This window comes from Octodon degus, unplaced genomic scaffold (genome assembly GCF_000260255.1).
Source record: "Octodon degus isolate 3935 unplaced genomic scaffold, OctDeg1.0 scaffold00153, whole genome shotgun sequence".
Taxonomy (NCBI): domain Eukaryota; kingdom Metazoa; phylum Chordata; class Mammalia; order Rodentia; family Octodontidae; genus Octodon; species Octodon degus.
Genome location: NW_004524729.1, coordinates 1,657,717 through 1,682,701, shown reverse-complemented (window position 1 = coordinate 1,682,701; position 24,985 = coordinate 1,657,717). Strand labels below are relative to the sequence as shown.

The 24,985-nt window shown below is 59.7% G+C and overlaps 1 protein-coding gene across 2 annotated transcripts in view; it reads left to right on the top strand.

Annotated features, from left to right (window-relative positions):
* Positions 1–24,985, top strand: part of Shisal1 (shisa like 1) — a 95,584-nt gene that overhangs the window by 47,244 nt on the left and 23,355 nt on the right. For both annotated transcript variants that reach the window (XM_023702504.1, XM_023702505.1), the window contains exons 2-3: positions 18,035–18,138; positions 18,968–19,181. In XM_023702504.1, coding sequence (XP_023558272.1) covers positions 18,072–18,138; positions 18,968–19,181 — 281 coding nt within the window. In that variant the 5' untranslated portion in view covers positions 18,035–18,071. The remainder of the gene's footprint in view (positions 1–18,034; positions 18,139–18,967; positions 19,182–24,985) is intronic.

Sequence of the window (24,985 nt, the reverse complement as noted above, 5' to 3'; positions counted from 1 at the left end):
GGGCTGGGGGCAGGGGCGGAGCTGCGGACACGCGAGTGGGGGTCCGCGCGGAGGGGCGGGGTCTGCGGTGCCGGGCCGGGCCCTGGGCGCCGGAGCGGGTGGGGAAGGTGGGTGCGCGAGAGAGGCGCGTAAGGTGCACCCGGTTCCGGGACGCTTTGGAGAAGGGCCCGGGACCTCTGGGCGCAGTCTGGGGGTGAGAGCCTGCGGACTAGCGGCTGCCCTGCATCGGGGTCCGCGCCGAGGTCGGGATTGTTGAGCCTTTAGAAGGAGCCCGGGTACGAGAAACAGTTCGGGGCGCATCGCGCCGGGACGCGGCGGCCGGGACCGGGACCGGAATCCGTGTCCAAGGTTGGGACCGATGTCCGTCCGCCGACCTAGTCCGGGAGCGCAGCAAGCCGGCTGCTGGGTGCGCGCCGGGCTGGGGCAGGGGCAACGCTGCAGACCCAGAGAGCTGTGGGGATGCTGTTTGGTGGTTCGGGGCTTGGATAAGGTCCCCCAAGTGTGCGCCCCTGGGTCCTAGCCCGCCGCGTGGACCCCGGGAGCCGCTGCCACCTCCCGGGGCCGAAGCAGTATTGATCCGGTGCCTGGGGCTTAGGTGGCCCGGTGGCGGGGGCCTGGGAAGCACCGTGATCACCAATGGTTGTCATAGCAACGAGACCCCAAGCGTCTTCAGGTTATATTTATTCTAATTATCATTATTAACATTATCGGTATTAGTATTTGTTAGCCAGCGAGAAAGAAAGAAAAAAAAAAAAAAAAAAAGGAAGAAAAGCCAGCATGCCCTGGCGCTTCCAACTGTTACCTCTTTGGAAAGAGCCAAGCCGGCTGGTGGGTGGGCCAGGCTGACTTGGGGCCCCTCGCCCCAGGCCACCTTGGTTGCCTGGGTTGCACCCCTGGAGCAGCCCCTCGGGAGGGGGTTATATAATCCATTGGAGATGTGTGTGCGTTTGTGTCTCTCCCGCCTGCCTCTCGGGGCCTCCAGGTCCCCGTGGCTTAGTGACTGTTCCTGCCAGACCCGGATGGGAAGGGCAGAAAAGTGCCCTGCACGGGGAATACCAGGCGCCTCCAGCCCTGGCTTCCCTCTGTGTGACCTTGAGCCCTCTTCTGGACCCTTCTGAGCCTCTGTTTTCTTATTTGTGAGCCCCTCTGGGGCCTTTCCCATCACTCTTGCGGTTGCAGTGAGGTCAGAGACAAAACCCTGTAAGTTGCCTGGGCGAGTGCTGCCAGATGCAGGCTGCTGGCCGTGGTTTCCTGGCCTGGGAACGGAGGACCTGCCCCCCCCCTCGTGTAAGCTAGCTGCGCTCAGTGATGGGCCTTGAGGGTCACCCTGGGCAGTGATTGACTGAGAGGTGGGCTGGCAAGTTCCGTTACACCCTGATGGGCAGCTCCTCCCCCCTTGCCCTTTGTTCCTGCTCCAGAACCTGAGTGTCCCATTGTGTTCCCCGGGGACCTTTGGAACAGCCTGCCTCTGGTACACTGTGGGAGTGGATTGGAAATGTCACTGAGAATCACTGTAACCTTTGGTCCCCTGTGTCCACGCAGGTCCCTCTGCCTTCCCTGGCCCTGTGACTTAGGGCTGACACTTCCTGCGCTGATAGCCATTCGCTGAGTGTCTGTCCTGGCTAGAAGTTCTGCAGCCCCCTACCCCTGCCCCCTGTGGCTCAAGCTAAAAGCAGCACAGGAGTTTCAATGTCATGTTCGCTGGTCTATCTGTGGCATCAGGGAGGTGTAGGACATCTTGGTCGACTAAGGGTGAGGGGAGCAGTTTGCCCGGACATGCATGTGCCAGTGCGTGTCTGCGTGCATGTATGTGTGTGACCGATAGCCTCACCCCAGTCTCCAGCCTCCTGGCCTGGACTTTGGAGGACAGGAAGAGTGGAATCAGATCTTTCAGCGTCAGCAAATGGCTGGGATGCCACCAGGAGCGGTGCCCACATCACCTGTCACCCGTCTGTCCCCACACTGCCCTCCTTAGCGGCTCCCTGTCTTGGCAAGGCCACCCACCATGGTCCCAGAGGAAGCAGACCAGGAAGCAAGTGGCCAGTGACAAGCTAGTGGGTTCAGCATGTCCAGGCCTGCTTGCAGAGCCTGGGGACAGGTGCCGGGGGAACACACACCAGAGCGACTGCCCCGTGGGCTGCAGGGGGGACTGTATTGGGGAGGCTGCTGAGGGACGATGGGCTGTGGACCACAGACTTTTCTGAGCACCGCTGCAGATAGGCTGCAGGGCACTGTCCTCGCCTGGTCCTGGGGACTGGGCAAGGGGATGGTGTGGCAGGAGCAAAGAAACCCACCCCAGCCCAAGCCTGACCAAGGGCTCAGAGGTGGGAAGAGGGAGAGCAGCTTTGGGCTTGGTGGGCCCCGGCCAAGGGGCAACAGAGCCAGTCACTGGGACCAGAGAATGCCTGGTCCCTGCCTCCTGCCCCTACACTTCAGGGAACACACAGGGCCTCCCAGGACACCGGGCTGTTGGCAGGGAGGTGGCAGGTGACACAGGTCCCGCTGCCTCAGCTGTCTGTGCCCACGGTGGCTGTGCTGACACAGCCTTGTGGCGGTGAGCCGCCAGACCTGCTCGCTCCTGCTGTTCATAGGCAAAGCCGGGCTCAGAGACAGGTTAATAGCAAACCTCGAGGCTGGGATCACACTCACAACCACAGATGTCACCAGGCTGTAGGCACACAGCCGGGAGCGGCTGGAGGCCTTACTGCTGGTCACTGTCCCATTGGCTTGGATATTGCCTCCTTACCTGTGGTAACTCTGCCTTGGCTGCTCCCTGGCTGGCCCGCACAGGGGCGAGCCTCAGTGCTCTTAGGGGGAGCCCTGCGCTCTCTCTGGCTCTCCAGGGCGGCTTCCCAGATACTCTTTTTAGAAGCAACTGAAGTTCCTGCTCTGAAGCCCAGGAACAGTGGGCCCCTGAGCACCTGAGCCCAGTCAGTGCCAGCGAGCGCGGTGCCTGGCCCGCCCTGGGCCACGCCTCCCTGGGGCCATGACAGACCCTGTTCTGTAGGTACTGGTGGCAGGGGTGGCCCTGTCTCTTCCTGCTCTCTCCTCCCCCGGCACACTTCTTCCTCTGCCCTTTCCTGTGTCCCCTTCCATGACTCAGGGAGAGGTCCCATGGCTGCCTGATCTGTCCCCTGCAGTGCCCTGCCTGGGTGTGGCCAGGGCTGAGGACCTGCTTAGGGCTGGCTGCGCAGGGCTCACTCTCTAGCAGGGGCTCTGCATGTCCAGGTTGCACTGTCCCCACTTGTCCCCTGTCTCCAGCTATGGCCAGCTTGGAGGATCCGGCTCAGGGCCTGCCCTGGGCACCCTGATGCCCGCCTCACTCTAGGCCAGGTTTTTCTGGTGGTGCCCCAAAGTGCCCACAAGCCCCTGGAAGCCTCACTGTCCCTAGCTTAGAAGAGGGTGGGGTGCAGACCAAGCCCGGGCAGCAGCTCCTTGAGTCTGTACTGCAGAGGAGGGGGGCACTGCTGGGGAAGACCCCACACTCATCCTCATCCCCATGTGGGGACAGGAACACTGAGACAGTCACACAGTGACTTGAGTGTCCTCGAGGGCTAGGGGTGTCCGGCACACACGGTCAGCATCGTCCTTTGGCCTCTGAGGCCTGGGCTGGGGGTGTCCAGACTCCTTGAGTAGTGAAACCCCAAAGCCCTGAGGCACCCTGCACCCTTTTAAGGAGCCACTTTCGGCATCAGGTTGTCTAGCCTGGCTCTCCAGGGTGTCCCTGCGGCCTGCGGTGCACCCTCGGGCCCCGCGCGGTGTGCACACTGCCGGAGCCCCCATCTGGCCGCGCCCGACCTGCCTCAGCAGATGTGCACAGATGTGCCTTCAAGAAATTAAGAAATAATGCATGAGTTTCCCAAATTATACCTATTTAACGCTGAATTAAGTTCTGTAAGCTCTTAACAGAACCCTGGAAGGAAAAAAATTTCTGTTCACACTTGCCTGGAAAATGAGACAAACCCTGCTCTTCGAAACCCGGGCGACATAATCTGATTATCCTTCCCTGGCAAACCTCAGAGAGGTGCCCGTGGAGGGGGAGGGATGCCGGCTACCCGCACATGAGTGATTTGCACGGTGAGATTGGGCTGGGAAAGTTTGCCTCCTGCATCAGATTCCCAGGCACCTCTTCGCTCAAGGGGCTCAAAATAAAGTGCTGTTTTCTTAGACATTGCCATAAATTAAAAATAAAGGCAGATTCCTTCAATCAGCCAGGGCAGGAATTTCCTCAGAGGCTCCCAGGCATGCTAGGGCAGCCAGGGTGATCGGGTTTCGCTTGGGGCTTCTTTCCCTCATCTGTGGCCTCTTGTGCACAGCGGGATTTTTAAGCCAAAATGAGTGTACCTCTCACTCCTTCTGCCCATTGTGCCGGGAGAGGGTGCCGGGCCTAGGGGGTGGACAAGGGAGAGAATTTGGAGCAGGGCCCTTCCCTGCTGAGCTTTGGGAGTCAGAGAACCAAAGAAGGCTGCTGAGGGGACAGGGAGGGCTTCCTGGAGTGTCACTTCAGCTTGGGTCTTGAAGGGTGTGTAGGATTGTGCCAGGCATAAGGGGTAGGGAATCTCAGGAAGAGGGGCTGCCTGAGGCGGGTTTGAATGGAGTCTCATCCATGCGCATGGCTTCCCAGAGACACTTTCAGATTTTAGGATGAAGTTTTCTCTGTTAAAGTGCATCCTGACCTTGCATTTTGCAAAGACCTTCCCATCCGTTGTTATCCATCCTACTGGAGGCCCAGTTCCCTAAGGAGGCAGAGCCCAGGGTGGGTTTTTACAGCTTCGGGTCTGAGGGCACCTGCAGGGAGCCATAGTGCGGGCATCGTGAAGATTCAGTGGAAAAGCGCAGCCCAGAAAGCTTGTCTCGCCTGCAGACTGGCCCTTCCCTAGCAGGGCGGGCCGTGAACATTCACTAAGCCTGAAGCAAGCTGCTGGAGCTACTGGGCTGCCTTCAGGGCGGGAGCCCTGGAAGGCCACAGACAGGTCAGCCCCTGGTGGCCCTGCCCTGGGACTTGGGTGCAAGCTGTGATCCCAGAACTGTGATGTCCTCGCTGCCCGGAGTTAGCCCAAGAACCAAAGAGGAAGGATCTGTGTAGAGGGCGGAGGGCACCAACAAGCATTCAGGCCCACGCTGACTCTTGGTGTCCTCACTTTGTCACTGCCATGCGTCACTATCCAGCCCTTCCACGAAGTGGCCATGCCTGAGCCACATCCTGCCCCTCCCTGCCTGGGCCCCCAGAGCCAGGCTCTCTGTCTGCCTGGGTTGCAGAAGGAACGTGAGGAGTTGGCCAGGCGCCTGGGACAGGTGGCGCCTCCCGGTGCCATGGCAACTGGGAGGCAGCAGCCCGCTCAGGGGCTGGGGCTCCGATCCAGTGCCACATCTTACTGGCAGCTAGTGCTGGGCTGTGCATTTCACTCGGCTCCTGCGTCTTCATTTCTAAAATAGGTGGATAATGATGAAATAATAAGAACTTGCACAGGTGGTTGGGAGGCTGGGAGGTACGGATGCGACCATTTGGACGCCCTGTTCAGGGACATGGATGATGCTGGTGCGTCTCCCGCTAGTGCCACAGAGTGAGTCCTACCCTCTCCTCCGACTGGCTGTGTGACCTTGAGCTGGTTACATTGCCTCTCTGGGCCTCAGTTTTCTCAACAATGGGACATTGTCTACCTCACACTGTCTTACAAGCCTTAAATGAGTCAGTGTAAGGGATGTGCTAGCGCAGGGGTTGAGCCTGCTGCAGAGTTGGTGTTCAGTAACTAGTCCTGTCTTCAGTGCCCTCACCACCCCTACCAAAGCCAAAAGTCCATGGAGACTCAGGGAAAGAGGTCTTCTCCAGCCTGAAGGGGGAGGCTGCTGGGCCTCCGCAGCCAGCACCTGGCAAGGCCTGGCTGGCTTTGACAGTTCTGCTGGGAATGAAGGAGGCGGATGGATGGATGGATGGATGGATGGATGGATGGATGGATGGATGGATGGGTGGATGGATTGGTGGGTGGATGGATTGGTGGGTGGATGGATGGATGGATTGCTGGATGGATGGGTGGATAGATGGATAGATGGATTGGTGGGTGTATGGGTGGAGTGATGGGTGGGTGGATGGATGGATTGGTGGGTAGATGGGTGAGTGGATGGATGGGTGGATTGGATGGATGGATGGATGGATGGATGGATGGATGGATGGATGGAATGATGGATGGATGGATTGGTGAACAATGAGTGGGTGGGTGGGTGGATGGATGGATCAGTATATAGATGGGTGAATCAAAGGATGGGTGGATGAGTGGATGGGTAAATAGGTGAATCAATGGATTGGTGAGTGGGTGGATGGATGAATAGCTGGATGGATAGGTAGATGGCTAAATGGATGGGTGGATAGAGGCCTGGATGACAGGAAATGCCAAAATCTAGGAGCAGGGCAGCTCAGGAAGAGGCCCAGGTACTAGGACATAGGCTCCCCTGTGCAGGCACAAGGAGTCATGCCTCAGAGCCAGATGTGATCTTTCCTCTCTCCACAAATGTTGGTTGACTGGAGCTAGCTGGAGCCTGGGGGCCTCAGGCTGCCTGGTGTTCCTGAGGGTTTAGTCCTGGGCTGAACAGAGCCCAGTGCAGCCTATGGCTGCTGCCCCTTAGCACGGAGGGGTTCCTGGCTGTGTTAAGCCTGTTATTCCTGCCTCAGGAAGGGCCAGCACCCACTTCCGCCTTCCTCAGAGCCACAGCGAGCTGCAAGAGACATGGCAGCAGGGAGTTTGTAGTGTGTAGAGGTAAACTGAGTCAGCTGAGGCATTTGGTGCTGTGGGGTGGACAGCAAGGAGTGCATGCGGCCTTACAGTAGGGAGCGGTGGAGGGATCGGAGGGCCAGGGCCAGGGGAGAGAGTGGGTGTAACTTCAGCCTAGAGCAGGCATAGGCCAGCCCAGGAAGGGGAGGGGCCCTGCCCAGGGCCCCCAAAGCCCCAGACTGGCCGGGAGACCTGCCCCTCCTTGCCAAATGGCCAATGCCACCTGGCTTTGTCCTGCAGCCACGAGCAGGGTCAGGTGCCTTTCCTGCAGCTCAGCCCAGCAGAGGGCAAAGATGCTCAGCACAGAGCTGAGGCCACCGGCTGCTCTTCCTTGTCCCAGGGAAGGCCGAGTGTTCACAGCAGGCGGCGGGCCTGTGGTCCTACAGCCACCCTGACCTCTGCAGGGCTTCCTGTGCCTTTCTCCTCTCTGCCACTTGGTAGAGAGTCCCAGCGGGCCCTCCCTCTACACATCTGGTAGGTTGGTGGGGGCTCATGCAGGGCCCCTGCTGGGTGGTGGGCTGGCCTTCCCTCTCCTCGATTATGGCTGTGTTAACTCCTCCTCCTGGGGTACGAGACATGGCGGTAGGAGCCAGTGAGGAATTGCCCAGGATCCCACCTTCCCGGCTTCCTGTGCCACCTGTGACCCCCTCTACAGGGATAGGTGTCGGGCCAGCATGGGCGAGCTACCTGTGCAGAGTGTAGCCGGAGATCCTTTGCTTCTGAGACAACACGAGGCCTGGCTCATGGTCTCTGGACAGATGAGTGTAGTCACCTGCTTGTCCCAGTGCCTGATTGTGTTGCAGGTGTTGGGATAACAGAGGCTGGGAAGTGGGGTTCTGCCCGGGAGTGTGAGAGCCTGGAGGGCTGCCAGGATGGGGTGGCACCCAGGGAGGTGAGTTGGTCCTTGCTAATGAGGGAGGGGACGCAGGGGTGATGGAGGCAGAGGAGCTGTGGTTACGGGGCCTCAGGAATGCTTTTAGGAAACATCCACGGATCAGGGTGGCCATCCCATGGCATCTGTGAAGAGCCGAGCAGAATCCAAGGCTGAAGAAGTCTGATTCCTGAGCATTCAGACAAGTTACAGAGTTTGACTTCTGCTCTGTAGATCCAGGTGACAAATGTGTAATGTGGATTTTTTTTTGCTCCGAACGCCTTCTGGGCAGGTTTGGCTGGCTTGAGTTGTGGGGATTGAACCACAGCAACCTGAGCCTGCCTGCTTTGTTGAAGCAGCCACTTAAAGAACTGAGCTAGGGGCAGGACCCCACAAATGTGTAATGTGAATGCCAACATTCATCACTGTGGTATCCAGGGCAGACATCGCTAATCAACCCATCAGTAGCACTCAGGGTACACATAGGGCAGACATTGCTAATCAACTCACCCTAGCAGGGCTCATAATATACCCATGGCAGACATTATGAATCAGTCCCCCACAGGACTCGGTTTACCCAGGGCAGGCATTGCTAATCAACCCATCAGAACTCAGGGTACACGTGGGGCGGTCACTGCTAATCAGCTCACCAGCAGGTCTCAGGGCGCATCAGGCCCTCCGGGCGGCCTCAGTCTTAGCCTGAGATGACACCTGGTTGCCCTTGCTGCTGTGGGCAGCTGGGAGAATGCTGCTGTGTCGTGGGTGCTAGTGTTCCAGGACAGAAGTGCCCCTGAGGAGTGCAGCTGCTCCCGTCACCTGCTGGCCCCCAGGCCCAGGGGCACATGAGCCCAGGATGGCTTGGCCATCCAGCTGGAGCCTGGCCACGGAGGGAGGCCCCAGGGAGGAGAGGCCAGGCAGGACTCTGGGCAGGAGGAGCGAAAGATTAGCAGACTTCTCTCCTGAAATCCAAATAGTCGGACAATCTGTTCGGGATCGATTTAGAAGCAGTAGAGTGACAAACATCAGCAAATACAGTGTGAAAGCTATTTTCTGTCTCTGCGCAGTCGGGAAGAGGGCTGAGCTGGAGTTTTATTTGCAGACGTCCAGGCCCGGCCCGGGCCTCTCACCCCCTCTACCCACCTGCTCCCTTCCTGCCTATGCCACCCACGCCCTCCACACAGCTCCCAGCTGGGGATCCCGGCCCCCTGAAGCCTCAGGGGTCCACACTTGCCAGAGCTACGTGCTGGGGCCTCCTGCACCCCAGCCCAGAGCCCTGCGCATGCAGGCTGAGCGTCTGTCTGGCACCCTCAGGTGTTGCCAGGTTCCAGGCAACAGGCACATAGTAGGTGTTCAGTAAAAGTTTCTTGCTTGAATGGCGAATGGAAGCGAGGGAGGAAGAAAGGAAACAGGTCTGGGTGAACTAACTGTTCCCGCCCCATGGTCTGTCTCTAGGACATGATCTGTCACCATCCCAGGGAGCAGCCCAGGCTCCTCCACTGGAGAGTCCCCAGCCTGTGACCCCTGCTTCCCAGCGGCAGGCTCCTCCCACTCCTAGCTCCCAAGCTTCTCTCTTTGGGACTTGAGCCAAATGCTGATTGTTCTAAAATTATACATTCAGGGCGGGTGGGGCCAGGGTGGGAGCGGGTGTGAAGCAGGTGGGGCCCAGGCAGAGTCCACCAGGTCTGCATCACTCCCAAAGGGCTGGCTTCTGGGCTGTGGGGAGCTGGTGTTTCCGGGAGTTGGTACCCCTGGAAGGGGGGTGACTGCTTCCCAGTATCCCTACCTCCACTTAAAAGCATTAGCTTTCTTCTCCCATCCTTCCATCCCCAGAGCCCAGAAAGAACCTTGACTTGGAAACCAGACCCACGTGGGTCCAAGCCTAAGGTGCACTTGGTACTGAAGTGGCACACACATAATCTCGGCGCTCAGGAGGCTGAGGCAGGAGGACCCCTGTGGGTCAGAGGCCAGCCTAGGCTAGAGTGAGTCTTTCTCAAAAAAGAAAAAGTCCAGGGAAACAAAATAAGAAAACTGATAGAGTTAAGTTTGTAAAACACCCAGTATAGTAGGGGCCAAGCACATAGTAGGTGGTCAGGAGCCAGCCTTGCCTTCTGGTCCTGAGCAGAGTGTGGTTACACTCACATGTGGTTTAACTCGTGCTTGAGTTCTGCTGCAGTGAGCTCCAGCCCCGTGTGTCCCACAGCAGGGGTCACAACAGCATGAGGGGTTCTGGGGGCCTCCAGTACCTGAGCATGAAGGGAGCCCCCCCGCAGGACCCCAAGCAGTGGCACCCGCGACCATGCACTCCGGCTATGTGGCTCTGAAGCTGTCTGGGCAGTGCGAGTTGCCCTGCGGGTCACACAGCGCTCTCTGGGATTCACTCGGGGTCTCGCCCATCCTCACCTGCCCTCCAGTAAAGCCAAGCTGGTACAATTCCTAGGGGCAAGGGCACAGAGAGGCTGAGTCGTGGGTCTGGGGCCGCTGTGTCCCCAGGTCAGGCAGCACCTTCTGTCCTCTGTGGCAGTGGCCTGGACCGCCTGTGCCACCGCCTCTCATCCCCTGGGAATTCCGCCCCCGCCGCCCCAGTTCTCCTTGGGTTTTCTGCCGACAAAGCTCCTCCGTAAATGCGTTTTGATGTTACCTCTCCAGCTCCCAGAAGTTTTCTAGCCAGCGTTCCTCCAAAGCGGCGCGCTAATTAGACCTCCAGAAAGCTGTTTACTCGGATGTCAACCTGGGCTGGAGAATTCAGCGATTTCCTCCTGTTAGGAGGGACTTGTACTCTGCAAGCTGCAGGGAGGCTGCTGTCACGGGTGGGGCCTCGCGGTGGCCTTCAGAGGACACGGGTGATGGGGCTCGGTTCCTGAAGTCCCTGAGGGCTGGGCCCGGGGCGGCGGTATGTTCTCAGGGGTGATGGCTCTGACCTCCACAGCTGGAGCTGGAGCTGGAGCTGGGGACTGGCTGGGAGAAGACGGTACCAGGGCCAAGGCCAGGGGAGGTGGTGGCCCCTCAAGATGGGGACCACAGGCCTGGGCACCTGAGGAGTCCAGCAAGGGTCCCAGCAAGGCTGAGATTGGGCCCGGCCTGGGCTGGGGGGAGCTGCGGGACAGCAGAGCCACCTCTGCCACCTGCTTTCCTCATGGCCACCGGGGAGTCCTCCAGGCTGTGCACCACCTAGGTCCCTGCCATCAGCGGGAGATGGACACTTGAGGCCAGTAGCCTGTCCCAGCAAGCCTGCACCGGTGGCGGTGGCCGCAGTGTCCCCAGTCTCCCAGCCGCCTCCTCTGGCCGAATGTGTGGGTGGGAGACTCATTAGCCTGGAAATGGAGCCGGACCGAGGGGACTGGAGCAGGTGAGTGGACAGGGTGTCCAGGCCAGGATCGCAGTGCCTGTCGGGGTGGGGGAGCCGCTCTGCACAAACCCTGTGGTCTCCGCTGCGGCTCTCTTAGCATAATTTTGAAGTTGATTGGCCTGAAGGCAACTTCCCTTAATCACAGCTGACAAGCTTCGGGTTGGAGCAGCAGCTGTGGCCAATTAGCCGCGCTGGTGACTCGGTTCTTGCAAGCTTGGCACCCCTCCCCTGCCACCCGAGAGCCTGCAGCTCCATCCAGATCCTGGGAAGCACAGGGCTGCTAACCTGGGGACTAGACTCGGGCTATAGCGCTGGGGGTTGTAAAGGGGCCCGCCTGTTTGTGTTAATAAAGTTTTATTGGAACAGCGTTGCCCATTCAGCCCTTCCTGTCTGTGGTGGAACAGATACAGTGGCCAGCAGAGCCAAGCTGTGGAATCTACTCCCTGGGCCTTTGCACAAAAAGTTCCTAGCTCTGTTCCACCCAGTGGTGCTTGAGCTGCAGTGGGCATTGGAGTCCCCTGAGCAGCCAGGAAAAATGAGCAACCCTGTGTCTTCTGTCCCACCATGGACCACTGGGTGTGGGGTCTGGGTCCTGTCTTTCCCAGCTGCTCCCTGGTGGGGTACAGGACCACTGGCCCTGCACCCTGGTTGGTCACCCCTGGTGTCCTCAGTTGCGTGCAGCTACTCTGGGTGCTGGTCAGCTTTCTGCCCCTGTGACAGAACAGCTGAGTTGTCAGTATAGAAAGAGGACAGGTTGGCTTGGGAACACTCCTGCCCCATGCTCCTGTGTGGGGACCATCCCCATAGACACTTGGGAAAAGCAAGGCTTAGAGAGGTCACTCCCTTGCCGAAAGGCCCCAGACTGGTCAGCTTAGGGTTGTCATTGCTGTGCACTGTGTCCTGGACCCAGGTGTCTTCCAAGAGTGGGCGTTCCCACATCCCAGTTAACACACCTGGTCTCCTCTGAATTTGGATTGTGGCCCAGGGTCGTTAGAAATAGCATCCTGTAGGCAGCTCACAAAATGACCTAGTGGGGGGCCAGTGGGAGTCTCCCTCCCCCTAACATCTGTAGAGCAGGAGTCCAGCTGTTAGCATCTGCCTAGGTATCAGCTCCTCCCCCTTCCCAGTTCCAGGGTGTGAGATCCTAGAGGACTAGGATGGAGTCCCACCCAGGTCTCTGTGGCTAAGAAAGGACTCCAGGGTTGAATTAAGGAGGTAGTAAGGTGGTATTTGGCAGTTGTATTCTGACATCTTACCCCAGACCTGGTGGCTGAGGGCAGGCAGCCTTCTCTGTAGGGGACAGCTGAGCCTCCCAGGGCCAGGCTTGACCCAGGCAGCCAGGTGGGGCTGGGTGAACAGGGGCCTTGGGATTTTGAGCCTAAGTCATGTGAGTTGGGGTCCCCAGGTCAGATCAGAACTTGGGGCTAGGAGCACAGTTAGTGACTTCACTCCCCAACTCATGGACAGGGAATCCGAGGCAGCGTGTTTAGGACCAGGAATTCCCCAAAGGAACAGGATGTCCAGGATCTCATCAGAAGGAGCCTGTGAATCCACCCTTGCTGGGATCAGAAAGTCTTAGCCCGGCCCAGGAATGCACTTCCTGGGAGTTTGGGGAATTCTGTGCCAGGGGTCGTCATTACTTTTACTTCTGGATATTTTTCAGCACTAACTTGATATTTTCCTCGCTAGCCTGTGGGCCAGGGCCGGGCCTGCCGCTCCCTGGCGCTCTGTCCTCACCCATCATGGCCTGTGGCGAGCTGCCCTTGTTGAGTTGTTGCTGTCAGTGACACAGCAGGAGTCTGGAAGCCGCCCCTGGGCCAGGGCACTGGGCGCAACCCCAGACCTCACGTGCTGAGCGCCGCAGCTCCATGCCTTCTTGCCAAGGAGATGTGTACAGCAAGTGTGTGGGCCTGAACTGACCCTGGGGACCTGAAGCCGCCCTCGCTTCATGCTGCCGCAAAGCCCCTTGCTGTGACGCGGGCCTGTGTGTCCAGCAGCCATGTGTCTGGCCGCCATCTCACTGTGACCACTGTAGGTCCTGGGGCTTTCAGGACACTAGGGCCTTTGCTCAGTGGAGAAGGGGTGTCACCTTGTGCACATGCCTGAGCATGCCATCCGCTGGCCTGTCTAGCTCCTGCAGATGTCCCTCCCCAGCTGTGTGTGGGATGCCCTGCTGTCCAGTGAGTGGGGTCCTCCTGATTGAGTTGGGAGGCTAGTCGGTTGCAGGCTGACCCGGCCACATGACCTCCTCTTCCTTTGGCCCTTGATCCCCTGTGGGATGCCTCCCTACTCTCTGTCATCCTCGGGGTCCACTTCCAGTCACCCTGTCTTGCCTCCCCGCTCTGCCAGAAACCAGCCAGGCAAGTACTTAACCTCAGTGCCTCACCTGGAAATTGGGGATCACCATTACAGCACCTCCTGACTGTCAGGGCTCGGTGAGCTCCTTTCTCTGCCACCCCACCAGGTTGCCACTGCCCCTGGCTTCTCATCATATGTCCTCCCTTCAAACTGCTGCCTACTACCTGGACCAGGCTGGATAAGGGCCCTTGGCCCTTGCACTATGTGCTGGGGAGGATAAAAAAGGAGGTTTCTCTCTGGCCCAGCCCAGGCGGGCAGGCTTCCAGGAGGAATGTGGCCTCCCTTAGGGCCCGGCTGCCACCCAGGCTGCACAGAGGAAAGGCCAGGGAACAGTATGGAAGGGGCCGGGTGAGAGGGCCCAGGAGTAGGGGCAAAGGGTCTGTGGGACCAGAGGCCTTGGGTAGTGTCTAGGTGGTGCAGACACCCTGCCCAGTTTGGCCAGGGTGGCCTACCTGCAGGGGACCCTATGCTTCCAGGGGACAAGGTGACAGCCAAGGATGGCCCTGTTTCCTTGCTCTCAGCGCCCTCCCACAAGCCTCATGGGAGCCTACTGCCCCCACGTGACCCCAAGATAGGGCTGAGGCAGGGATCTGACCACAGCCTCAGCAGTGTGGTCCTCGGTTTGCTCATCTATAAAATGGGCTTCTTGCCAGGCTGCTGTGAGGACACCAGTGCAGAGGCTTGGCCGAGCACGGGAGGATACAGGGCCGGCTACACTGGCTCCTGTGGGTGCCTGTGAGTGGTGGGTGTCACCCTTGTGCCAGCTACCCCCTCCACGCCCGTTCAACCTGGCCTCAGGGCCTTCATACGTGCTAGGGTAGAGCGTCAGGCCAGCCTCAGCTCGGCGGGGGGATGAACAGGTGGCTGGGCGAGCGAAGGAAGGGTTTAATGAATGAATAACTGCCCCACACCCTTGAGGTTGAGTGTGTCACTCCTGGTTCAGTGGGGAAGCCGAGGCTTAGAGCTTTGGCTTCTCCTCTCCCCCGGGGAACAGTGAGGAGGTACTGCAGGCCTCCTGGCCGGTGGCTGAGGACAGACGTGTGGGGCCACCTGGAAATGGCATCCGCGCCTGTCTTTCCTCCTGCAGCCGGCACTGGTTACTCACACTCCATGACATGGTGTGTCTGTGGCTGTGACCTCTGGCTGTCCCGGGGAGACAGAGGCTCCACGAATGCCCCTTCCACAGGCTGGAGATGGGGCTCCTTCCACCCTGGGCCTCATCTCCTGGCCTGGTAATCCCTGGGGACAGTGACACAGGAGCTCTGGGCAGGGAGAGCAGCGTGCAGGAGGAGCCTTCCCAGGGCCGGGTGGCCCGTGCCCCTCCCACCTCTGACACTCGTCCCCATGCCTCAAGGCACTATGCAGAGCATCCTTCTCGCAGCCAGAAGGGGACAGAGACAGGGCCTCAAGGTATAGTCCAGGCTGACCTTGAACTCACCATGTAGCCCAGACTGACCTCCAAGTCCCGGCAGTCCTCCTGCCTCAGCCTGCTCAATGCTGGGAGGCCTGGTGTGTGCTGTCACACCCTGCTTGGCTGAGTGGCAGGAGAGCCCCTGCCCCATAGCGGCCAGCACCCAGCATCTGCTCCCTGCAGGGCATGGGAGGACCTAGAGGCGGCTCAGCCCCAGCCCGCAGTGCAGCCCGCAGTGCAGCGGCTCCCTGGCTGTCAAAGATGAGAGACATCAGCACAGAGTAAAAACTCAGCAAAGCCTGGGAGGACGCCCTGCAGAGACGGGTGTGTGGACATGCCTCACCCCACAGGGGGCACACTGGGTACCTAAGCCATGGCCCTTGAGCGGCCAGCGGGGTGGAGCAGTTGTTCCTGTGTGGTATTTTCAGTCTGCTCTCAGCACGTTGCATGTAGGGGTGCTGCTCCCATTTCACAGATGGAGAAGTGGATGCCCCAAGCAATGTTTGGGGCGGCCAGGGAGACCTGGAGCCTGTGCTACTGCCCTGCCCCTGGGAGCCTCTGTCCAGAGCTGAATGGGCTTGACCTCAAAGCGCAGCCCTGGGCAGACCTCTTAGCCTCTCTGAGCTACAGCTTCTGTGTCTCTGTCTGTCTGTGTGTCTCTGTCTGTCGCTGACTATCTCTGTCTCTGCCTCGCTGTATGTATCATTACTGGAGATGGAGCCCAAGGCCTCTGCACTGAGTGATGTCCTCAGCCCTTTCATAATGTTTTTATTTTGAGACAGGGTCTTGCTGAGTTGCCAGCGTTTTCAAACCCTGGCACTAGTGGGCCCAGCTGGGCCTCAGGAGAAGGACTTGGGCAGCTCAGCAGGTGGGGCACAGCCAAGGGCCGCAGCTCACAAAGGAGCTGACTTAGTGGGAGAGACTGAGGCACAGAGAGGCAGCCATGAGGGCCCCAAGCTGGGAGACTCACCCCATCGCAGGGGTCACAAACCTGTTGCCAGAACTTGGCCTCTCTGGGGTCCACCCTCCACGCCCCGCCCCCGACCTGGTCCAGTGGTGGGGGTGCCTTGGCCGTGCCCAGCAGGACACCCCCCACTTCCAGCACCAGGGCAGAGGCCGGGCATCCTGGGTGTCCTTCCTGCTCCACTGCCTGCCACTGTCCCTTTGTCCCCACCCAGCGGAGCCAGGGGTCCTGCTTGTCCTCCATGGGGCTTCTTTCCTCTTTCCCAGCTCTGTTCTCTTGCCCTCTTCCTCCCCTTCTCCGTATTTAAAAACAACCCTCAGATCTCAGAGCAGCAGTCCCTGCTGCCTTGAGTGCTGGGCCAGGCAGGAAAGGGCCTGCGGAAGCCCTGTCCTCCACCCACGTGTGGCGCCTTCTCTGGCTTTCAGGCCATCAGCTACCTTCTTGGGCAGCTCCCCAGTTTTCCAGGAAATGGAACCCAGGACAATCACTGTCTCTTGTCCCTGGGACCTCCTGGCCTGTGAGCTGAGGGCAGGCTTCCTGGAGGAGGTGGTGCTGCACCACCTTCTCCAGTGCTGATGGACTTGGGCTCCAGGAATGAGGGTGGGCACCCTGGGGCTTGGTGGTGTCCCCCAATATCAACCAGGTGCTCCTGACTTGGTAGTGAGGGAGGCCATGAGAGGGGCCTCTCCTCCACACTGTCAGCTCCCGGTCCTAGGACTGGGGCTCCAGCTGCAAAAGTGGGGCAGCCCATCCTGCGGGGACCCCAAGACCAGGCATATGGACCTGAGTCTCACAGGCTTTGGCTTCCCAGATAGGGCCTCAGCCCTGCCCCTGCCCCCCAGGGTGTTTCCCAGGCCTGTGCTGAAGTCTCCCCAGAGTGAAATCCTAGGCTAAGCACTTTAAAGCTGTAATCTCCGTTCATCCTCCCAGGGGGGCCGAGGAGGAGGAAGACGAGGAGTAGGAGAAGGAGGGGGCGGGGGGGGGGAGGCTGAGTGCAGAGCAGTTAAGCAGCTTGGAGCCCTGGGAGCTGGGAGCAGTGGGGCAGGAGGGAGTGGGGCCCAGCACCCCCTCCCCACTCCAGCAAGGAGCTGCTCACCACTGGGGAGAGGGGACCTCAGGCTTGGCAACCCTCACAAGTTCCACAAAGGCCCCTGCTACTGAGTGTCCAGTCTCAGGGTCATGGGGGGCGCCCCTCCTCCTGCCTGGCAGCTCTGGCTTAGTTCATGGTGGGCACAGGGTGTGGGGCTGCTTCTGGACCCACACCCCAGCCTCTCTGCTCTGCCTGGCTAGTGTGAGAGATCAGGAGGACAAGTGGCCCAGCGCGACTCCAGAGGCCTGGAGCCAGGGCCCAGGACAGTCCCAAGCCAGCAGAGGGGCCTTCCTGGGCTGCACATGGTCCTTCCTGTCCCTTTCACTGAGCTGTGCTGTGTGGGGTCACGTCTCTGCCACCTGTGTCACCTCTTGGACTGGGGTAGGGGCAAAGGGCCTGGTCCAGTTGTCACCAAACTGCTGTAGGAGGCAGGGAATCAGAGGAGGGGTGAAACAGAGCAGCCCCCTACCCTGCCATCCCTTCTTGCTTTTTGTCTCTGAATTGGACACTTCCTCTTGAGACTCATAAGCAAATCATGTATAACCCGTCTCTGTGACTAGGGGGTCTCGCTGGGTGTGGAGTCCCCAGCCTGCACCTGTACTGTATATGGGTCAGAGTCTCCTTTCTGTTGAAGGCTCAATAGTACTCCAGCCACCGTGGGCACATCAGGCCATCCAGGAACACTTGGCCTGTGTCCCCTGGGGCCCTATGAATACTTCTGCTGTGAACATCAGTGTGCAGGCATCCACTAGCACCCGGTGGTGCCCTGCTCTCTGGGGTGCAGTACCTGCTGGTGTCCTGGGTCCTACTCCTCAGGTGCATCTGCACAAGTCCGCAGCGTCTAAAGCACTCGTGTGTGCTTGCGTGTGCGTCCCCGTGTGAGTGCGCACGCTGGATGGCGCAGGCAGGGATGGCTCTGCCTCTGTGAGGCTCACTGCCGGCCCAGCAGGGAGCCGCTGGGGCACGCAGGGCCCGGGCCTCCTCCTCGCTTTCCAGCCTGCAGCGCTGCTCATTCCCACCCCTGCGTCCCGCCGCCTTTGATGAGGTGTCCTTAAGCCATGAACGCACAGGGGCTGTTGGGTGACCTGTGGGGAAGGCCGCTGCTTCTAGAGATCAGACAGATGAGACGGCAGCTCTGCTCTCGCTCCCCCCAGCCGCCCGTACCCCCTGCCCAGCCCGCCCACCTGCCGTCCCCACCGCAGCCCACACCCTGGGTCTCGTTGACAGGCAGCGCTGGGCAGGTCAGGTCGATGCAGGCCAAACGATGACCAGTTGTGGGCAGCGGTCCTGGAACGCGCTCGCCCTGCTCCTCGCACTGCTCTTCTCAGCAGGTAAGGAAGGCTGTGGGGTGCGGGCGCAGGTGGGGCCTCCGGGGCAGCGGGAGGCTCGGGTGCCATGGTGTTCAGGGGCTGCAGAGCGATCTCATCCACATCTTCCCCTTTAGCCCTGTGGGTGGATGCTTGCTGATGCCAAGCCACCCCATTACAGATGGGAAGACTGAGGCCAGGGCAGGAACTTCCTGAGACAGCACAGCTAGTGAGGGTCTGGGATTCCTCTAGCCAGCCCTCCCCACCCCAGCTGTCCTCTGAATCTTAACTGGGGTCTCAGGCTACAAAGGGGATCGACCAAACCCTTTGCTTCTCCAGACCAGAGCCAACCAGAGAGACTCCCTTGTTCCCCCTACTCCAAGGGGGCCCACAGGGCCAGGTCTCCCTGTACCTGCTCATGGCCTTGTGCTCCAGCCAAGCTTGTGGTTTCCAGCCAGGCACCTCTGGAGGTCTGGAGGGCGCTGGGTTGGGCTGCTGGGCAGGGCTCCCAGAACAGAGCTGAAGCCAAGCCACGCCTAGGACCCGGGAGGCCACCGTGTGCCGGGTCCTCCCTCCTCTGGTGACTGCGTGCATTCATTCATGGGATCTTCCCTTTCCTACAAGTGAGGAGGTTTGGAGTTCAGAGGGCAGCAGCGGTGGCTGTTACTGAGCACTGTCCCTGTCAGCAGCCTCCCTGAGTTTGTCTGGGCCCAGGCTGGGGACCGGGGAGCAGGGGGATCAGCTTACACTCTGTGATTTGCGAAGTGCCCCGAGAGGGTCCCTGGCTACCTGGGAGGCTGTGGGGGTCCTGGGGTGGTACGGGGCCCCGCTGAGCCGTGGTTCTGTCTCGCAGGCCTGTCTGCACATTTCCGGGTGTGTGAGCCCTACACCGACCACAAAGGCCGCTACCACTTCGGCTTCCACTGCCCCCGGCTCTCAGACAACAAAACCTTCATCCTGTGCTGCCGGCACAACAGCTCGGTCTTCAAGTACTGCTGCAACGAGACAGAGTTCCAGGCGGTCATGCAGGCGAACCTCACGGCCAGCTCTGAGGGCTACGTGCACAAGTGAGTGGGGGTCTGCAGGCGCAGGGGGGCTGCCCTGCCCCAGGGTCACCGTTGGGAGGATGGGCCTGCCGGGAGCCCAGTGGAGTCTCAGGTGACCAGGGTCTCTGGGCGTCAGTCTTCTCATCAGAAAAATGGGTACATCTGGGCCATGGCAGGGGATAAATAGGGCCAGGGATGCAGAAGGCTTGCAGGCCTGGAATCTGCAGGGCTCAGGATCCTCCATTCAACAAGCACTGCCTGAGGTTAAGCCAGAGGTGGCTCACGTGGGGCAGCCCATCTCCTCAAGGTTCTCAGAAAGCTTGGGGTCTTGAGCGAGGAGCCCACAACATGGAGAGGGGCTTGCAGGCCGAAGAACAGTGGTAGGACGCTCACTCAGCCACGGGGGTGGAAGCAGCATGTTTGCTAGGAGCTTAGCTGACCACCTTCACATGGGTGAGATCGGTTTGCATTTCTTATGTGAGTTCGCTGCTTGTGTCTTTTACCATTTTTTATTGCACTTTTTATCCTTTATATATTTGTTTATAAAAACTTTACATATGAAAGAAATGAGTAGCCAGGTGTGATGGCATACGCCTGTAATCCCAGCACTGGAGAGGCTGAGGCAGGAGAATCGTCATGAGTTTGAGGCTACCCTCAGCTACATGGCAAGTTCAAGACCAGCCTGTTCCCTGTCTCAAAAGGAAAAAAAAAAAAAAAAAAAGAGCTTTTTCTCAGCACGCCACTGACTTGGGGGTGCTTTCTCCCCGTGCCTAGTTCTAATCGTTAGGCACTCACAGTGCATCAAAACTTGTGCTTTTGCAATTTCTGGGATTTGCATCAATGTGAGAAAAGCTTTTCCCATTTGAGGCTGTTGAAAAATTCTCCCACATCTTCCTCTCTTTCTTTTGTTTAAATTGTTCGTCTCTAAATCTCTGGTTTATCATTTATACCAGACTTATTTTCACTTTGTTTTGTCTTCAAAAAGCTGACCTTTGCTACCCCGCAAGTGAACACCGACGTTGGTTTTGCGCGTGGAACCCACTCTTAGGTTTTCGCCTCATCATTCAGTGCCTTGGCCACCTCTCTGCTGGTCTTGAACCCAAGCCCAGCACGTACCGTGGGGCGCAGATGCTGAGGGCAGGGGCGCTGGGATCCTGCATATGTGGTCACTCGGGGTCCAGCTCTGTGAATGCTCGCGGTAACGCCTGTGACTTGCGTGTGTTTTAGTCTCGGTCTCTTTGTCACTCGGGTGGCAGAATTCGCTCGTGCAGTCCCCTCCCTCCCCAAGTAAAATCCCAGGTTAACCCCAATCCAGGGAAGTCCAGTTAATATTTCCTTCTGGGATTCCACGGAATTCAGGGCCTGACCCAAGAAGTGGCTCGCCCTGATGTTAGCTACTCGCCCGGGCACACGACCTGCCACCCGGGGGCCCAGTGGTCCTTCACACGACCTGCCGCCCGGGGGCCCAGTGGTCCTTCACAGCAGCTCGGGGCTGTCTGTGGCTGCCACTGTCCTCTCCACGTTTGTCCCTTGGTTTTGTCCTGGGCCCTCCCTTGCCTGCTATGCAGATGACAAAAGCCAGGGCCCTCTATAGTGCCATTCCCTCCAGACCGCTTTTGAGATCTTGGGGCAGCCCTTCCCGGTGCATCCTCGTTGGCTTCTGACCGGATCGGTTTGTCCTTCGCCCCACGCCCACACTTGGTTTCCTTGTCCAACTGCATTGTAGACTTGCCTGGCTAGGCCTCTTTCTTTGCTCCTGATTTTAACCCGTGCTTCCCAGGCTTTCCCAGGGATCAGGAGGCTGATGCTGGGCTGGCTGTGTTTCCTAGCTGTGGTAGGAGAAATGGGCCTGAAAGGGGGGCTTCTTCAGGGGCTGCTGCAGGACTCTGGTGCTGCTGGGAGCTGTAGCTCAAAGCCCAGAGCCCGCTGACTGGTGCTGGGTGGGCTGTGCTGCTGCCTCTGGGGAAGGTGCCCCTCGCCCCATGGGTCGGGCAGGAGACGCAGGCTCCTTGGCTGTGGCCCGAGCTCCCCCTCCCCCCACTCGCCCTCCCGCTATGGAGTTTCCCCTGAATATCTTGCCATCTGCTCAGCCTCGGAATAATTTCGGGTGTGAAGTCGCTCAGCAAGCCGCATCCCTCATGGCAGGCTTGGAACCCAGGCTGCAACTGAGGCCCAGCCCTGGGGAACCCGGGGGACCAGCGGGAAATGTGGTGATCAGTGCTTAAGCGTGAGGCTTTGTTCCTTGGCCTCAAGGAGGGGCTTGGAACCCCACCCTCCAGGGCAGTGCCACCCCAAGTCCAGGCTGCTTCACAGGCAGGGAAGCTGAGGCAAGAGTGCTGAGGCACCGTGGGATAAGGTTCCAGCGTGGGGTGGGGGTTACACTGGGAGGGTCTAGAAAATTGCCAGAGTTGTCACGGGGCATCTGCCATGGAGGTGGATCTAGGTGGGGACCGGCAAGGCCCCTGCTGGCCTTGGGGTCCCTGTGCACTGTGGAGGTGAGGCAGCAGCCCTGGTCCCCACCAGGATCTGCAGGAAACCCTGCTCCCTGCCCCACAGTGGGACAACCACAGTATCTCCTGATCGTGCCAAGGAGCACAGTCACCCGGGCTGAGAGCTGCCCTAGCAAGGTTCTGTCCGTCCCTTGTCATCCTGTAGCCCACCCCCATGTGCGCTCAGGATTTGGGGCACCAGCTCCAGGACTTCACCTTCCCTGTCACTGGGCTGCTGTGCCTCTGGGGGGAAGGACCCCAAATGCATTCTCAGGGTGCATGGCCCAGATGGAAGGGTGCCAGAGGCAGGGTCCCCTGTAACGCAGTGAGGCTGAGACAGTGCCCCCCACCCCAGGAGGGTGCACAGGCCTTTCCCAGGGCTGTGGGAAGGGAGTGCTCAGCCCAGGAGCTGTCCCAGGTATGGCATCCAGGCAGGGTGCAGCAGGTGACAGGAGCAGCCTGGGGCATGGGTGCGGGCGGTCCCTAGCTGGTGTGGCTGGGCCTGTGAGTGGGAGCAGACCAGGCAGGGCACCTGCTCGGCCCTGTCCTGCCCTTGGCCTGGGCCTTGCAGTGGGACAGGTCCATCTGGGCACCAAGAGGCATTGTCTCCCCATGGCTCTGGGAGGAGGCAAGAAGGGCCAGGCAGAGGCTGGGCTGGTGTCAGATCCGGTGTCCCTGCATCCTGGGCAGCTTGGTGCCTGCCAGCGGGGATCCCGAGGGGCCAGGCCAATGGTGACCCCAGAGGGGCACCTGGAGCACAGTGGTACCAGCCCCTGCCCCATCCTTGCCAGTGAATCAGCCGGAGGCGGTGGTGACAGAAACGGAGCGCTGATGCCTTATTTATTTGTGTTTTTCCAGAGGAACAGAATGGTTTGTTTTGGTTCTGGCTTCCTGGCAGAGAGACGGCGGCAGAGGGGCAGGAGGCAGCACGGCCCAGCCCGCCGCCAAGGCTGATGTCCACTTCCAGCCATGCAGGGAGCCTGGGAAGGCCCTGAGGAGGGGCCTACATACACCCTGGGTCCTCTGCCAGGCACTGGACACCAGCTTCAGGGTCAGACAGGGACCCCAAGGTCAGGAGGGAAAGAGCTGGAGGGGATCAGTCGGTGCCATCCCGGGCCAGCCCAGCCTCTGGGGGTGCCTTAGGGTATCAGTGACATTGGTGGGGAGGGCAGGTAGAAGTCTGTGAAGACAGAAGAACCCTGCTCCGAGGGCCTGCGAGGGCAGCCGATGGCTAAGCCTCCTCGTGTCTGAGCGTAAGCCCCAGGACCAGTCACAGAGAGCGCTGAGCAAGCCAGGATGTGGGTCCACTGGGCTCTGACTTCCTGACCCACCCCCGTCACCATGGTTACCACCTGCCCCTTCCCCTCCGCTCCAGCCAGCACTGGGTCCATTCTGCAACCCAGCTCTCTGACCTGGGGGCCTAGAACTTTCCTCCTGCACCCTGCAGCATGCAGTGGGGACAGCGATAGTGACATGGACCTAGACAGCATGGAACTTCCATCCCCCGCCCCAACCACAGCTGCACTTGCTCCAGGGAGACGCCCCACACAGTCACTGCCTGGGGAAGGTTTTGTTTATCGCTTAGGAAACACCCGGAGAATCTGACCCAGTCCATCTCCCAGAATACCCGGCGCCTCGCCGCTGTGGCTCTGCCCCGCGCCAGCCTGGCTTTTATCTCCCACTGCCGACAGCACGCCTGGCAGAGACGGCCTCTGGGCAGAGCGCATTCCCAAGCTGCGTGTTTTTAGTTCAACTAGAAATCTTAGCAGATCTGGGTCTTCCCAGCTGGTGATGCAAAGCTGGGTGCCAGGGGTAGCCTCTCCTGAGGGGGTGGGGCCTGGTGAGGGTCCTGCAGGGGCAGGAGGTGGGGTGCAGGCAGCGCTGCTGCAGGGCCTGGCAGGGCACATCGTGTGCATGCACAGAAGCCCAGCTGCCCATGCTGTGCTGGAGGCCCAGTGGGGGAAGCTGGCCTGTCCTCAGCTCCTGGTGGAGGTGAGCGGGGAAAGAAGCCCTACCGGGCTGCTGGACCTCCTCACTGGACATCTGTCCTGGGCTTGGTTGGCTTTTTTATGTTTTTGAGGTCTTGCTGTGTGCTCGAGATACCCCGCCTGCCTCAGCCTTGCGAGGGCAGGGAGCCCAGGGGCACCACTGCGCTTGGCTTTCATCTGCCCTAGGTTTGATCTGGACATTTCCCTGGAATTCTGGGGGGTTTCGGTCTGAGTCCCAGCCCTGGCACTGCCAACTCGGTAGTCTCTGGTTCTCATTTCCACTCTGTAAAGTGGGGCAACAGCTCCTGAGGTGGGCGTGGTGGCGGCCAATGTCCCCATCGGCCGCATGCAGAGAACCTGACCTCCCGGGAGCCTTATCACAAGCCCTCGCTCTGGGGCAGCTGTGGGAGCATCTCCAGGGCAGATGGCCCTGCAGGGCAAACAGCCTTCCATGTGTTCTGAGGACCCCAAAGAAGGGCTGGGCATACACTGGGCATCCAGGAGGGCTTCCTGGAGGCAGTGTTGGCCGGTCTGAGATGCACATAGGACAAGGAGTCCCTGCCAAGCTTGGGCAAAGGCCTGGCATCAGGAACACCACAGCTGGGGGGGCCGGTGCCCCAGGACCCCGCATGGTGGCCCCCGGGCACAGTGATGGGGGTGATGCCCTTCCCAGGCAGGGGCAGCCATACCATGCAGCTAGCAGGGTGAGCCTGTCTCCAGCGCTGGTGGCGTGGGCTCCCTCCTGCTGGGCCGCATCTGCACACAGCTGCCGGCTTCCCCACCCTTCCCTCCTCCCTCCACCCACCGGAGCTGCTGCCATGGGAACCTCAGAGAAGCCTTACAGGATGATGGGGGAGGCTGCTGGGGAGAACAGGGCAGGGACACAGGGGCAGATGGCCTCCTCCAGTGGTGTGGACCCCCTGTCCTCCAATTCTGCCATAGCTTGCTGACTCAGGCTCCTGACCTCTTCTCCCTGAAGCTCCAAGTAGAGCGAGTGTCCCCTTCAAATAAGGCAGCCAGAAACATGTCAGTCACTCACACTGTAGTATGAACAAGTCCATATGACTGTTGCAGCCCTCATGGCAGTGGTGGGTGGGAGATGGGGCCACAGGAGGGAGCAAGAGGGTCATGCATCCCCCAGGCAGGTACTGACGCTAAGCACTTGCCCTCAGGTTGCCCTCGCTAGCGGCTCAGGGCTGGAAGGCCTCTCATTGAGGGTTCCCAGGCTTAGCCTGAGGTCTTGGTCAAGGTGGGGTTACAGGGTTGCAGCGGGGCAATGAAGACCATGTCCTGGCCCCCAGCCCAGTCCAGGAAGGAATCGGGGAACCTGGGGGTACATCCCCCACCA